The 16,595-nt window shown below is 49.6% G+C and overlaps 1 protein-coding gene across 1 annotated transcript in view; it reads right to left on the bottom strand.

Moving 5' to 3' along the window:
* The window catches only part of LOC130113939 ((2R)-3-sulfolactate dehydrogenase (NADP(+))-like), a 28,624-nt gene extending 12,299 nt beyond the window's left edge, over positions 1–16,325 (bottom strand). Inside the window, exons 1-2 of the mRNA XM_056281647.1 lie at positions 16,235–16,325; positions 821–969 (exon numbers count right to left, since the gene is read on the bottom strand). Coding sequence (XP_056137622.1) covers positions 821–969; positions 16,235–16,242 — 157 coding nt within the window. The 5' untranslated portion in view covers positions 16,243–16,325. The remainder of the gene's footprint in view (positions 1–820; positions 970–16,234) is intronic.
* Between the last annotated feature and the right edge of the window lie 270 nt (positions 16,326–16,595).

The raw sequence follows: 16,595 nt of genomic DNA, 5'->3' as shown, positions 1-16,595 counted from the left end.
TGTGTGGGTTTCCTCCGGGGGCTCCGGTTTCCTCACACAGTCCAAAGACGTGTGTGTGTGTGTGTGTGTGTGTGTGTGTGTGTGTGTGTGTGTGTGTGTGTGTGTGTGTGTGTGTGTGTGTGTGTGTGTGTGTGTGTGTGTGTGTGTGTGTGTGTGAGTGTGATGGCCTGTCCAGGGTGTCTCCCCGCTTGCCGCCCAGTGACTGCTGGGATAGGCTCCAGCATCCCTGAGAGCAGGATAAGCGGTTCAGATAATGGATGGATGAATGAATCTTGCGGGCATAGCGAAACAAACAGGAAACTGTTATGACCGCTGCAGTAGAAACCGGAAGTCAGTGGACTACAGTTATGCACAGAGGCGGTTGGGAGCCAGTTTGTTCATTCCGCAATGTGAACAGCGCTACAGGTGCCGTGTAGGGACAGAAGAGACTGCAGCTACGGAAGGCAAACACACTTTGTTCCAGGTTCTCCAAAGTGGGAACGGTAATGTTTCAGTAGTGGCCAGTCTACAGTATATATATATATATATATATATATATATATATATATATATATATATATATATATATATATATATATATATTATCTATGTTCGAACACACACATTCATCTTTAAAACCTGTTTTATCCAACACAGGGCCACAATTACAGTTGCTCATCCATGGCCGCTAAACGTGTCCATGTTTGGATTTGACGAGATGAAACCAAAACAACCTCCACACAGTTGGACCGGGATTGAACCCGCGGCCCTCTGGCTAAACCGCTACATACATACAAATACAGGTATGGGAGTTGAAAGGGGACAAATGGACTGGACTGACCCATGCGGTTCAGCCCGTGGCTGTAGTGGCCCCTGCGGTCCCCCTCCACCAGGACCTCGGCCAGGCTGCGGGCGTGGTGGGGTTGGGTGCCCACGGCGGTCATGCAGCGCTCAATGAAGGTCTGCACCTCCTTCTGACTGATCAGACACCTACACACAGGAAATGATACGTCATCTCAATTACACAGTCACATTTCAACTTGCACCCAATTCCCAGTTTTCTTTCAATGCTCATGATTCCACGCAACTGTTGTGTAACGCTAGACAACAGCACTATTGTATAGTGTTACACAACAGTGCTGTTGGTGGTGGTTTACTTCCAGGTCAGATTATTGTCAGTTTATTTAATTAAGAGAGGATCTCATTTGTATTGTCGTTGTTCGGCATTAACAGCAAACGCTGTCCCTAAATTAAAAGTGACCGCCGGGGCAAAGAGGGGTGGGTTGGTTAACCTACCCACCCCTCTTTGCCCTCAGACAGAAACCACGGACGTTGCAACACAGTGACGTCAGTGTGGACCATCCGTCTCTCCGAGCCATGACCAGGTGATGAGTCAACCATTAGAAAAGGACAGTAAGACAAACAATAAGGCGAACATGGCACGTCTGTGTCTGTTTGCATGTGTCTGTGTGTGTGTCTGTGTGTGTGTCTGTGTGTGTGTCTGTGTGTGTGTGTGTGTGTGTGTGTGTTCAAGAGCTGCTCGTTTAGCTAGCCTACATGAAGTTAATACGCAACACTAGAACGACCAAGGCGGCCATTTTGACGGTTTTGGATTTTCAGAGTTTAATAACTGTGTGTGTGTGTGGGGGGGGGGGTGGTGGTGGTGCAGACCTGCCGCTCCCAGAATGCCTCTGGATTGCATATATTGGTATGAAAGTTAGGTTTACACCAACTGCACAACAAGAGTTATGATAAGCTCCGCCTAACACGACCACGAGCGGTCAACATGACCGCACGTCATTTGCGCGTGACGGTGCGCGTCATGTTGACTATTTATGACGTGTGTTGGTGGCGTCATTTCCTGTATGAAGTTCGTTGCCCTGTCCTAGAAACACACTAGCGCCCTCCAGTGGAGAGAACCAGTCTAAACTTGCTGTGTGATGATGTCCAGACGCACCATGACTCCCACCAAGGAGGCCTCGCAGTATTTTAGGTAGGAGTGAAATCCCGGTGGTTCTACTTTGATAAAATCGGTGTAAGAAACATTAGAAGTGATTTTCAATTTAATGATTCACGTCGAACCCCAGAGAGCCTTTTTCCTCACGGCCCATGACGCGTGTTTACTCCCGACAGGCGTGCGTATTGTTTCCACTTCCGGCTGCAGCAGGGAAGGAGTGCCGGCGTCATGAGGGCGTGTGTGTAGATTTGTATTTCTTATCGACTGGCCGGCAACACAGACCACCATGCGCTCCACTGCCTCCCCAAGCCAAATACAGGGCGCCTTTAAAGGTGTAATCCGTAGCGTCCCGCACCGCCACCACGCGTGTCCAGCTTGCAGCCGGAGCCATGACGCATCAGCCGGAGCCATGGCGCATCAGCCGGAGCCATGGCGCATCAGCCGGAGCCATGGCGCATCAGCCGGAGGGAGCCATGGCGCATCAGCCGGAGCCATGACGTATCAGCCGGAGCCATGGCACATCAGCCGGAGCCATGGCGCATCAGCCGGAGCCATGGCGCATCAGCCGGAGGGAGCCATGGCGCATCAGCCGGAGCCATGACGTATCAGCCGGAGCCATGGCGCATCAGCCGGTGCGTGGTTTACCTTGATGACCTTCTGGTTCATGCCGCTGACTTCGAGCTGGCCCCAGAGAACCTCCGTCAGGTCTTCCAATCCATTCGGGGGGCGGCCCTGCGCCTGCACCCCAAGAAATGCAACCTCCTTCGACGTGAGACCAAGTTTTTGGGCCATGTGGTGGGGGCAGAGGGCGTGGCCCCTGATCCTACTAAGCTGGAGGCGGTCAAGAAATGGTCAGTTCCGCGAAACGTCAGCGAGGTGCGCAGCTTCACGGGGCTCGTCTCCTACTACCGACGTTTTGTCTGCAACTTTGCCTCCATTGCCAGTCCCCTACACCGTCTCACTGAGAAGGGACGGGAGTTCCACTGGGACGACAACTGTGCAGCCGCCTTTGCCCGGCTCCGCACCGCCTTGATCACTGCACCCATCCTGGCCCTTCCTGATCCTAAGTGCCGCTTCATCGTGGACACAGACGCCAGCAATATGGGGCTGGGGGCCGTCCTGTCTCAGGAGGTTGCTGGTGGCCTACTACAGTCGTGTCTTGAGCCGCCCCGAACGCAATTACTGCGTTACACGACGCGAGCTCCTGGCGGTGGTCGCGGCGTTCAATCATTTTCGCCCCTATCTCCATGGCCAGGCCTTTCTCCTGCGGACGGGTCATGCGGCCCTGATCTGGCTGCTCAGCTTTAAGGAGCCCAAAGGCCAGGTGGCTAGGTGGATTGAGGAGCTGCAGAGCTACGATTTCGAGACCCAGCACCGAGCTGGACGCATGCACAGCAATGCAGATGCCCTCTCCCGTCGTCCCTGCAAGGACTGCAGACACTGTGAGCGCCAAGAGGAGCGAGACAGAGCAATCCTCCAAGTGTCCACCACGCAGCAGGTTGAGCCAGAGGAGGTGTGGCCGATGGCAATGGACAAGCAGGAGTGGCAAGCAGCGCAAGACAGTGATCCCACCCTGGCCAGGGTGGGACAGTGGGTCGACGCCAAGGCACGCCCCCACTGGCAAGCTGTCTCTGCCATGTCGGTGGAGACCAAGGCCTACTTTTCCCAGTGGGCCACCTTGGCCCGGCGTGATGGACTATTGTACCGGGTCTGGCAAGCGCCGGGCCGGGGAAGAAGTGTGTGGCAGTTACTGGTGCCCGAGGATAGGCGCCAACGGGTGCTATGGGCGGCCCATGGCTCAGTGGGGGTAGGTCACTATGGGGTGGCCAAGACGCTGAACAAACTGCGCCAACGGTTCTACTGGGCCGGATGCAGGCATGACACTGAACTTTTTGTGCACTGTTGTGATGCCTGCACTGCCAAGAAAGGACCAACCAGACGCTCCCATGCCCCTCTACAACAATATCAGGTGGGGGGCCCCATGGAGCGGGTCGGTGTGGACCTCCTTGGCCCATTTCCCACCACGGAAGCGGAAACTACGTCCTTGTGGCCATGGACTACTTTACCAAATGGCCTGAGGCGTATGCGGTCCCAGACCAGAACGTTGCCACTACAGCCGAGCGGCTGGTGTGTGAGATGTTCTGTCGGTTCGGTGCGCCTGAGGAAATACACAGCGATCAGGGGCGGAACTTCGAGGCACAGGTGTTCGCTGAGGTGTGTCAACGCATGGGGGTGAAGAAGACCAGGACAACGCCCCTCCACCCCCAGAGCGACGGACTGGTGGAGAGGTTCAATCGAACGCTCACCACACAACTCGCTATTGTCACCTCACGGCACCAGCGAGACTGGGACTGTCATCTACCCCTGGTCCTGTGGGCGGACCGGTCGGCAGTACAAGAAAGTACTGGGTGTACACCGGCCGCGCTGATGTTCGGGAGAGAACTGCGGACCCCTGTGGACTTAGCCTTTGGCACGCCCCCGGGTACTGACCTTCCCAAGATACCCGGTTTCGAGTACGTGTGGGACCTCCAACAACGTCTGGCCGAGGCACATGACTTTGCTCGGCAGCATCAGGGAAACAAAAGCAGGCATAGGGCGCTCGTTGTCAGGGCCACTCCTTCACCCCGGGAGCGAAGGTGTGGGTCTTCAACCCAACCCGGAAGAGAGGAGTCTCCCCCAAGCTCGCCAGCCAGTTGGTGGGGCCCTGTGAGGTGTTGGAGCAGCTTTGGGATGTTGTGTACCGGGTGAAACTGTGTGTCCGGGGGGCGGGTGGTAGTTCTGCACCGGGACCGTTTGGCACCTTACCGCCCTTGGCTGAAGAACCTGTAGATCAGTTTAGCCCACCCGGGACGGTCCCTCCTACACCCACAGGCCCTACCAACCGGACGGGCAGTGGGGAACACTGGTTTCCCCTTCGCTATAGGGACTTTGTTGTCGGCTGAGAACAGGCGACACGCTGGAGGGGGTAATGTAGCGAAGAGGCGACCCCGTTAGAATTGTGCCCTCCTGTTTTACCCATCAGGCACTGCGTTCAGATTGTTAGTGATGTTATTAAATGTTGTAAGTGTTTCATGTGTTTTTGTGATTACTATTTGGTGTGGTGTAATTGTAGTTCTGTTGTGTTGTGTAGCTTTGGTACTGAAACCCTGATCAACATTATTGTTCAGGTAGATGACCCCCATGTGTTGTTTCACATTTCTTTCAAGTTCCCGTCTCTGCGTGACTTCAATAAAGGTGACTGAAAGTTATCTTTGTCACTACTTCTACGTTCGCCACGGTGTATGTGTATATGTGTGTATATATATATATTTGAATTCAGGAGGCAGGGGGACGCGAACCCGGGCCTCCCACACCACGGGCGACTACGTCAACTGTTCGACCAAAGGGTCCGGGAAGTAGATTACATCTTGCTTTGTACAACATTCGTGTAGTCTTCAATTCTGCCAGGTTCATGAACTTCAAAGTCCGTGGATTTGAAAACCGTGCTGGGATAGGCTCCAGCATTCCCGCCACCCTGGCAGCAGGATCAGCAGCTTGGCTCATGGATGGCGGGGTGGATGTTAGTGTGTTCCCTATATCCTGCATTGTTTACTATCCCTACTGCTCTTATTGGTAGTACACATAATGACTGTAGGTTGCTTTTGCAGGTGTTCGTCCATACCCCCACACCGTGATTCAAATACAAGGGAACCGTACAGAATGTACAATGCTTCATGATCCAGAATGTGCCTTTCCCAGAACTCCAGTGCTCCCTGCCTTTTTTGTTCTCATGAATCTTATATGAGGTTTCCAGCACTTTTATAGTCAAGTATCGCGCCCAGAAATGTGTTTCCATCCAGGGTGTGTCCCCGCCATCCGCCCAATGACTGCTGGGATAGGCTCCAGCTTCCTCACGACCCTGAGTAAGGATAAGCAGTTTGGGTAATGGATGGATGGATGGCTACCCTTTCAATGTTGATGTTGTTGCTCATTACTTCTACTTGTGTGTCTGTTTTACGATTTCCAAATAACATAAACTGACTTTTGTTCAAATGTAATGAGTTTGTTTCTGTCAAACACATTTTTAACTTTTTCTATGTATTATATATATGTGTGTATGTGTGTGTGTGTGTGTGTGTGTGTGTGTGTGTGTGACAGGAACATTTGGTTCACATATGTGTGTTCTGTGATGAGTGCCCGACACATAAATCCTATTGAAGGGCAGAGATGGAAGAAAGAACTCAGCCATGGAAGATAACAGCAGAGCAGATAACTTGGCTCGCCATGAGACCTCTGAGAGGCTTCTGGCTTGGGGCTGTAATGCAGTGAGGCAGTGGCCTTAACTGGAGGAATTGTTTTTATGGACGTCCCACTGGATTTATCTGACGTGGCAAGCTCGAGGAACACATTTGTGGATCATTTCCTGCAGGATACCAACTTCTCTGACGGTCCATTGGAGCTGCAGTGTGACACAGGACACCGTATTTGTACACCAGTTCACCCAAGGTTAGGGTTAGCATCAGGGTTAGCATCAGGGTTAGCATCAGGGTTAGTATCAGGGTTAGCATCAGGGTTAGCATCAGGGTTAGGGCTCCTACCTAAAACGACCATGGGCGGTCAAACTTAAACTCTGTATTCTGTCAAGATAAACACCCAGCTGAGATATTAATGCATTACATATATTAGTGTGTCTGTTATGAAACTAACTGACACCAGAATTAACATTTTAACAAATATAATACTATTTTTAAACAAATTAAAGTTCAGAGAGACATGGTCGCACTTGAATAGCAAAACTGATAAGGTGAAAATATTACCTGAAAAACAAAACGGAAACAAGGCCTATAAAACGTGAAATGTAAAAAAAGAACTGAAAATATATATTGAAACAGTCCCTAACAACGACTGGGACTTAAAAAAAACTACTAGAACGACCACGGGCGGTCATTTTGACCACCATGGTTTTTAAACTCTATATTGTGTCAAGATAAATACCAAGTTGACATATTAATGCATTACATATGTGAGTATGTCTGTTATGAAACTAACTGACACCAAAATTAATATTTTAACAACATTTTAAACAATTTAAAATGGCCGCTGTCCAACGTCTGTAAACACTGCAGCGCCTCGGTGGTAGTCATGGTGCGTCTGTAACCAGACGTGTTGGCGATAATCAGAAATCAAGTTTAGATTATTTCTCTCCACTGGAGGGCGCTAGTGTGTTTCTAGGACAGAGCAATGAACTTCACGAAGGAAATGACGCCACCAACGCGCGTCATGAATACTGGCATGACGCGCATGATGACGCGCAAATTACGAGACGGTCATGTTGACCTCGCATGGTCGCTTTAGGTAGATCTTATAACATTTTTTTGTGCAATTGATCTAAAACTCATTTTAAATGCAGTTATATGCAATTTTAGGAGCAAAGAAGAAGTGGGATAGTCAGAGAGATGAAGAAAGTAGACAGGAGTACAAGGAGATGCAGCGTAAAGCGAAGAGAGAGGTGGCAAAGGCAAAGGAAAAGGTGTATGGTGAGTTGTATGACAGGTTGGACACTAAGGAAGGAGAAGGGGACTTGTACATATTGGCTAGAAAGAGGGACCAAGCTGGGAAGGATGTGCAGCAGGTTAGGGTGATGAAGGCTAGAGGTGGAAATGTGCTGACAAGCGAGGAGAGTGTGTTGAGAAGGAGGAAGGAGTACTTTGAGGGGATGATGAATGAAGAAAATGAGAGGGAGAGAGAAGGTTGGATGATGTGGGGACAGTTAATCAGGAAGTTCAGCGGATTAGCAAGGAGGAAGTGAGGGCAGCTATGAAGAGGATGAAGAGTGGAAAGGCAGTTGGTCCTGATGACATACCTGTGGAGACATGGAGGTGTTTAGGAGAGATGGCAGTGGGTTTTTAACTAGATTGTTTAACAAAATCCTGGAAAGTGAGAGGATGTCTGAGGAGTGGAGAAGAAGCATACTGGTACCGATCTTCAAGAACAAGGGTGATGTGCAGAACTGTAGCAGCTACAGAGGTATAAAGTTGATCAGCCACAGCATGAAGATATGGGAAAGAGTAATAGAAGCTAGGTTAAGAGGAGGAGAGGTGGTGATCAGCCACAGCATGAAGATATGGGAAAGAGTAATAGAAGCTAGGTTAAGAGGAGGAGAGGTGGTGATCAGCAGCAGCAGTATGGTTTCCTGCCATGAAAGAGCACCACAGATGTGATGTTTGCTTTGAGAATGTTGATGGAGAAGTATAGAGGAGGACAGAAGGAGGTACATTGTGTCTTTGTGGATTTAGAGAAAGCATACGACAGGGTGCCGAGAGAGGAGGTGTGGTATTGTATGAGGAAGTCAGGAGTTGCAGAGAAGTATGTAGGAGTGGTGCAGGATATGTATGAGGGAAGTGTGACGGTGGTGAGGTGTGTGGTTGGAATGACAGATGGGTTCAAGGTGGAGGTGGGATTACATCAAGGATCGGCTCTGAGCCCTTTCTTGTTTGGAATGGTGATGGACAAGGTTGACGGACAAGATCAGGCAGGAGTCTCTGTGGACTATGATGGTTGGGGATGACATTGTGATCTGTAGTGAGAGTAGGGTGCAGGTGGAGGAGAGCCTGGAGAGGTGGAGGTATGCACTGGAGAGAAGAGGAATGAAAGTCAGTGGGAGCAAGACGGAATACCTATGCGTGAATGAGAGGGAGGACAGTGGAATGGTGAGGATGCAAGGAGTAGAGGTGGTGAAGGTGGATGATTTTAAACACTTGGGGTCCACTGTCCAAAGTAACGGGAGTGCAGAAGAGAGGTGAAGAAGAGAGTGCAGGCAGGGTGGAGTGGGTGGAGAAGAGTGTCAGGAGTGATGTGTGACAGAAGGGTACCAGCAAGAGTTAAAGGGAAGGTTTACAAGATGGTTGTGAGACCAGCTATGTTGTATGGTTTGGAGACAGTGGCACTGATGAAAAGACAGGAGGAGGAGCTGGAGGTGGCAGAGATGAAGATGATAAGATTTTCATTGGGAGTGATGAAGAAGGACAGGATTAGGAAGGAGTATATTAGAGGGACAGCTCAGGTTGGACGGTTTGGAGACGAAGCAAGAGAGACAAGATGGAGATGGTTTGGACATGTGTGGAGGAGAGATGCTGGGTATACTGGGAGAAGGATGCTGAATATGGAGCTGCCAGGGAAGAGGAGAAGAGGAAGGCCAAAGAGGAGGTTTATGGATGTGGTGAGGGAGGACATGCAGGTGGCTGGTGTGACAGAGGAAGATGCAGAGGACAGGAAGAGATGGAAACGGATGATCCGCTGTGGCGCCCCCTAACGGGAGCAGCCAAAAGTAATAGTAGATATGCTATATTAGGAGCATTCAGGGAGCGGCAGGTCTGTATCTTTTTTCCCACGAGGTCATAATGACCGTCTTGGTCGTAAAGATGATAAGGCCGGAAATGGTTAAGGTGGCGTACAAGTAGGGAGTCCTGTGTGACACATCGCCACATCACCAATGTGAATTGTGACATTTTGTCATAGCGCCACCTCTTGGTTGAGCTGGATCACATTTGTTGTGAACTAACCGTTAGTCACCTGCTGTTTTGCCAGACTTGCTTCAGACCTGTCCACCATGTCAGCCAGAGGAAATCAGGAGTGACGTTAGCAAGCTGCAGAAACACCGAAACCAACAGTTTCCAGCTACGCAGGCCGACGTATGGGAGACTTTTAAGCTCCTGAGCACTAATGAACTTCGCCAGTTTTTTCCACCCTACAAAACAGATCAACAGACTGTGACTTCATTTGCAAACAGCTGAAAGACACCCTCCAGAACAGCTTCAGTGTGGTAAGAATTAAACTGTTAATGCTCATCGGAGGAAAACAGGCCTTCTGTTCAGCTACGTTTCGCAATAGTTTGTTCATGTCGCTGTCCAAACTCTTTCTTGGCTGCATCTACTTTCAGCAAGGAGCTGCTTGTCTGATAACAATCGGGTGAGTCAACACAAGCTCGTCTGGTCACCTCGTCCATGTTTGAACAGGACATTTGCGTCAAACTTCATGTTCGAGGACGACCGCGGTTCAGATTTTGAGCTGAACGGCTCATGTGAATGCACGGCGGACCTTCTATGAGGTTCTATGACCTTCTATGAGGCTGGACTTTGAAACGCTCTTGATTCCAGGTACTTGAGCAGATGAACAGAGCTGCGATACTTCAGTCTCCAGGCCTGCCTCATAAGCAGTCGTGGTGCAAGAGGGGGGAAAGCCAGATGAGTCCCTCACAGGCTCATCTGAGGACCTTTGTGGAGGCTGCATCGTGGGACGCCGACCCTCCAGTAATGTTAAACCACATGTTTACACAACTCAGAGACTTTACAGTGAACATTTTTAGCTGGAATGACTCTAGAGAATAAAATAACGTGGACATGACACCATGGACCCAACAACGCCTCCAGCTGTAGGAGTACAGATGAGTAACAGCAGGAGGATTTGGGAAACCAGGAGTGTCGTGCCAACCCAGTTGGGTCCTGATGGCGTCTGAGTGAAGCGTCTATAGTGTTGAAAGAGACGTCACCCAGCAGGGTGTGTGATGCTGACTGTGTGTTTCTGACAGAATCGAAGGTCTGTGGACTTAAACGAACCGAGTGACGGTAACGACGCGTCGACGCCAACCATCTCGATGAGAACGAAGCGCTGGCAGAAAGCTTTACAGTTAAATGTGAGGAGGGGTTTGGCACAAATGTCCCGAGTGCAGCAGGAGATGCGATAGGAATGTGACTATAAAACAGAAATGGGCTGCACATGTGCCTCAACCAGGACCAGATGTAAACAATTCTCCCAAAACAACGAGAGGAAAACGACGCCAGTGGATCTCTGAAGCAGAAAGAGTGGAAAACAACGACATAAAACGCCCTCATGCGTGCGTCTTCGTTACCCCCCACAAACAACTGTAGACGATGGGGGAGCCTCTGAAACGGACACAACCGCTTTCTAGATAGGCCTGCAGGTTACAGCGGAGGTGGTGGGGGGTGTTAGACAAGACACCATGCAGGGATCCTGGTATTTTCCTCATCCATACATCCACCCAACTGACGTGTCATCTGTGATGCTGCAACAACAAAGGTCCCTGTCTCCTCCGTTCCTTTCCTTGCCTCCTTCCTTGCAGCCTGTCCTCACATGGGGGAGGGTGCGTGAGCGCGTTCAGAAAAGCCTCGTAACCGAAGCCGCAGACCAGCGGATGGAGTCCAGCACATTGCGTCCAAATCAGACGTCGGTCTCTGCGCGCGTCTTACGCTGCGTCGCAGCAGCGGAGGGTAGGCCAGATAAACAGGCTGAGCGCGCATGCGCACACACACAGCGCTACAGTTTCAGACAACTACCTGAAACGTAGCTATCAAAGCTGAAGGACAATTCTGCGTTTTTACGACCCGGGTTTTATTTTCATAGATGTTTCCGTCACACATGTCAGTTGTGATGGAAAGGTCTGGGAAAACAACACGTGCCGGGGTTCCTGTGCACAGCTGCAGCGTCTGCGGGTGTATAGAGAAAGAGTTTGGAACATTGAATCCTAAAGCTCGAAAATTGCGGAAAATTTGGGAAAATTATGGAAATATGTTTTGGGCAGTATCAATACACCATACGTTCACGTCACATTTTTGCATAGTCTCGGACCGTTGGTCGTCTCAGATATTGCAGTGTTTCTTATCATGAAGGGTAATTATCTCTGGAGCAACACAACGTATTTACTGTGGGCTGACTGTCATCATAAATAATACTGAGCACCAACCCAGACCCCCAAATCTAGTGGGGAGATTTAAGATCTGGGAGACATAGAATGTGGAAATACAGAATATATCTGAACTGCTGAAACGGGCCCTGTGATGGACTGGCGGCATGTCCAGGGTGTCTCCCCCCCCTGCCGCCCAGTGGCTGCTGGGATAGGCTCCAGCGTCCCCGCCACCCCGACTGGGATAAGCGGCTTGGATGATGGATGGGTGGATGGATATGTCAGTTATGACGTCATTTTCCTCACCAGCTTCGTTCAGCGGATGCTGGACATGGACAACCGCTGGACTCAGCTTTACAGCGGTGTGTTATGGGACAAGTGAACAGAAGTCTTTAAAGAACAAACCCCACCCCCACCCCCAATGTGTCAGTCAGAGGGTCCGGGACCCCATCCCAGCCTTGCTGTCGTTACAGAGATTTGTCTTCTGGTGGGTCTCCATGCTGTGCAGCGAGGTGAGGCTCCCGAATTTGCGCCCAAAATACTGTCAAATCTTTCATTTATGATGTCCACTGCAGCCTCCACAACCCAGGAAAGAGGCAGGAAAAAAACTTGCAAAACAAAAAAAAACGTAAAATGATGGCAAATTATTGAGGCGTTGATTCGCACGGGATTAAGATCACAGACGACCTCCACAATTATTACACATTCCTGGAGGTGCCCATGAGAATAGGGCATTAGTCAGCAGCAGTGGCAGGAGTCCGTCCCTGACATACATGTGTTCTGGTGTGGGAGGAGACCCGCGGTGAGAACATACAAACCCCACGAAGAAAGCCCTGGTGGCCCCTGTCGGGTTTGATCCCCGGACCTGCTTGCTGTGAGACAGCAGTGCTGACCACCGAGGTAACGGGCAACAAATCACTCGGGAATAGCCAATCAGATTCAAGCATTTCACTCATTTCCTACCACTGTGAAATTACAAGCCCAATTTTGGGTCAAGTCACGTCAAGTCAATGGATGCAACTTAGGTGTAACATAGATGTAAGCTAAATGTAACGTAAATGTAACAAAGATGTAACATAAATGTAACATAGATGAAGCATAAATGTAACAGATGTAACATGCTAGATGTAACAGATGTAACATGCTAGATGTAACAGATGTAACATGCTAGATGTAACAGATGTGACATGCTAGATGTAACAGATGTAACATGCTAGATGTAACATGTGACATGCTAGATGTAACAGATGTAACATGCTAGATGTAACAGATGTAACATGCTAGATGTAACAGATGTAACATGCTAGATGTAACAGATGTAACATGCTGGATGTAACATAGATGTAAGATAGGTGTAACATAGATGTAACATAGATATCAGATAAATTTAACATAGATGTAACCATGTAACATAAATGTAACATAGCTGTAACATAAATGTAACAGATGTAACATGCTAGATGTAACAGATGTAACATGCTAGATGTAACAGATGTAACATGCTAGATGTAACAGATGTAACATGCTGGATGTAACATAGATGTCAGATAGGTGTAACATAGATGTAACATAGATATCAGATAAATTCAACATAGATGTAACCATGTAACATAAATGTAACATAGCTGTAACAAATGTAAGATATATGTATCATAGATGTAACAGATGTAACACAGATGTAACAAATATGTAACATGCACGTATCATAAATGTAACATAGATTAGATTCGATTTAGATTAAATTGTTTTATTCTAAATCTAATTTAACCTAATATATGTTACATGTAACATAGATGTAACATGGGTGTATCATAGATGTAACATAAATTTAACAGATTTACTATGATAGATGTAAGATAGGTGTAACATAGATGTAAGATAGATATCAGATAAATTTAACATAGATGTAACATAAATGTAACATGGCTGTAACAAATGTAAGATATATGTATCATAGATGTAACAGATGTAACAAATATGTAACATGCATGTATCGTAAATGTAACGTACTATATTAGATTCGGTTTAGATTAGATTGTTTTATTGTAAATCTGTAACCTAGATGGTGAAAAGCAGCAACATACAACACCACGTTTTGCCTTTCACCAGACGATTAACACCGTCGTTGGCTGAGAGGTGGCGTTTTTTCGAGCTCTTGAGTAAAAATGGTACATTTTGTATGTTGACCAAATGTTGTGCCCTTCCACTACTGTTGATAGATGAACTGTGGATTGATGGACGTTGTCAGCCCAACCCAGGACCTTCTTGCTGCGAGGCGACCGCGCTAAGCGCCGCGCCACTGTGTCGCCTCTCTCAAGTCAAGTCAAGTCAAGTTAAGTCAAGTCAAGTCATAGCCCAATATCACAAATTACAAATGTGCCTCAAGGGGCTTTACAGTAACACCACATCCTGTCCTTAGACCCCCGCATCGGATAAGGAACAACTCCCTAAAAAAAACAAAGGAGCAAACAAAAACTTATAACAGGGGGGGGGGGTGGGAGGAAACCTGGGGAGAGCAACAGGGGAGGGGTCTCCTACTGTCTCCACTGCAGTACCAGCATTGTACCACATGGTGTCTTTACCATACTGCTGCAGGCCTCCACCTTCCACACACATGCATGTCAAGGGTAAGGCCATGGCCCCGGACTTTGAGCCGGGGGTCCGGGACCACCTTACCTACAATACAGAGAATCTTCTCACGAGGAAACGGGCACGAGATCCAATGAAATGCAGAGGTCCATATGGCGAATAAGACACATTACGTAATGTGGGGTCTGAGGGGGGACCAGAGGAGGCTGCCCAAGAGGTGGTGGGAGGAAAACCTCCACCAGATAGTGCAGGGCGAGGCCGACACCTTCCACACGGGAACTTTGTGCAGACTGGCTTTGTTTTCAGCCTCCGGGTCTGAATGAGACCTGCAGAAACTATGCGGTTGTTGAGGAGGAGTCGTAAAAGTGTTTCGGTCTGACACACAGCGGAGACAAAGCCCGAAAGTATGCGGGTCTGTGTAAGGCATGTTGACTCCCCCTTGTCTCCGGGGGAAAGGCCGATTTCTAAATAAGCAAGATCGGGACAGGGTTCTGCAGAGGTCTCCTCGTCTCCTGTAAGGCCAGTCCTTGGCGTAGCCTGCACACACACAGTCTCGGTCTAATCAGCTCTCACACCGGTTTAATCAGGTTGTGGGTTCCTCTTCACACTCTTGACATCCCTCTTAAACGTTAGGTCCAGGTCTCTCTGGGACAAGGGCATCGAGTCCAGTTCCTGGTAATAAGAGAACTTACGTGGGAAGTCAAACGACTGTGACTGAATCATCATCATCATCATCATCATCATCATCATCATCATCAAAATAATTTAATCTCTTGTGCATTAAAATATCCAGTTGTCAGGGGGTGTGGTACGAAGTCAGAGGTCAGAGGTCAGGCTGTAACGGTCCACTTGACGTGCTAGCATCATGGGTTGCGGATGTGTCACACGGTGGACGTGCTCTGGCCGAGGACTCGGACGCAAACAGGATTTCATGGCGGTAAGTCCCAGTCAGTCTAGACTCTGCACAGGGTTTCTAGACTGCCGAGTTCAGGTTACTGCACTGTGCATGGCAGCGTTTCACTCGGGGGCATTTTTACAATTCAGCCCCGTGTGACGTCAGAGGAGGGCCGTTTGGGTGAGAAGAACAAAGTTCAGATCACACAGAGCGGGTGCATATAAATCAATCATTCATTCGATCGATCAATAAAGCTGTCAATCTATCAATCATTCAATCTGTCGTAGATTCAGTCCCCTAGACTCCCCAGCAGCCCGAAGTGAAGTTAAAAGTCACGCGTTTTTTATTTCCGGCGGTGATTCGTCGGTTAAATCAGCCTGAACGAATCAAAAAGAAAAAGAAAAAGCGGGCTGAACGAATAAAAAGCGGGCTGAACGAATAAAAAGCGGGCTGAACGAATAAAAAACGGGCTGAACGAATAAAAGCGGGCTGAACGAATAAAAGCGGGCTGGAGGAGCTGAGGAGCAGCCTGGGGGAGCTGAGGAGCAGCCTGGGGGTGCTGAGGAGCAGCCTGGAGGAGCTGAGGAGCAGCCTGGGGGTGCTGAGGAGCAGCCTGGAGGAGCTGAGGAGCAGCCTGGGGTTGCTGAGGAGCAGCCTGGGGGAGCTGAGGAGCAGCCTGGGGGAGCTGAGGAGCAGCCTGTAGGAGCTGAGGAGCAGCCTGGGGGAGCTGAGGAGCAGCCTGGGGTTGCTGAGGAGCAGCCTGTAGGAGCTGAGGAGCAGCCTGGAGGAGATGAGGAGCAGCCTGGGGGAGATGAGGAGCAGCCTGGGGGAGATGAGGAGCAGCCTGGGGGAGCTGAGGAGCAGCCTGGGGGAGCTGAGGAGCAGTCTGGGGGTGCTCAGGTGTGCTGACTGCTCATCACTCGCCGTCTTGATAAGAGCGATGAGTCCCCGCACCGGACGAGCCTCTGCGGGGAAGCCGCGCTCTAGAACAATATGAAGGGTCCAGAAACAGACGCGGAGTGAGGGTCCTAGAACGGACCTGGAGTCGGCAGGTGAGGGCTGCTGCGGACCGTGCTGGCCCATCCCTGCTGGCCAGCTGTTAAATGTCCCCGGTGTCATGTGGAGGGGAACTTACCTGCTCATGGTGGCTCCGTGTGTCGGTGTGTCGGCGGGGTTCGGATGTCGGTCGGCTAGTGACGCTGCAGCGGCGCACACGCTCCGTGTGACTCCATGCAGTCTGTGGGCGGGATGCAGTCCGGAAAGACAAGATCCTCATTATGCAAAAGCCGATTCATTATGCAGAACCTGATTCGGCTCTAACGAGACAAGTCAAGTCAAGTCAGTTTGTGTTTGCATAGCCCAGTATCACAGATTAAACAGCCGCCTCCAGGGACCCCCCCCCCCGTGCTTAGACCCTCGCATCGGGTAAGGAACAAAACCCCATGAACAAAACAACACCCCGGAACTTTGACGGCAGCTTCCAGTTGCTTCACTAA

The sequence above is a fragment of the Lampris incognitus genome, chromosome 6 (genome assembly GCF_029633865.1).
Source record: "Lampris incognitus isolate fLamInc1 chromosome 6, fLamInc1.hap2, whole genome shotgun sequence".
Lineage (NCBI taxonomy): Eukaryota > Metazoa > Chordata > Actinopteri > Lampriformes > Lampridae > Lampris > Lampris incognitus.
Note: the sequence above shows the minus strand (reverse complement) of the source record. Positions and strands in the feature narration are given on the sequence as shown.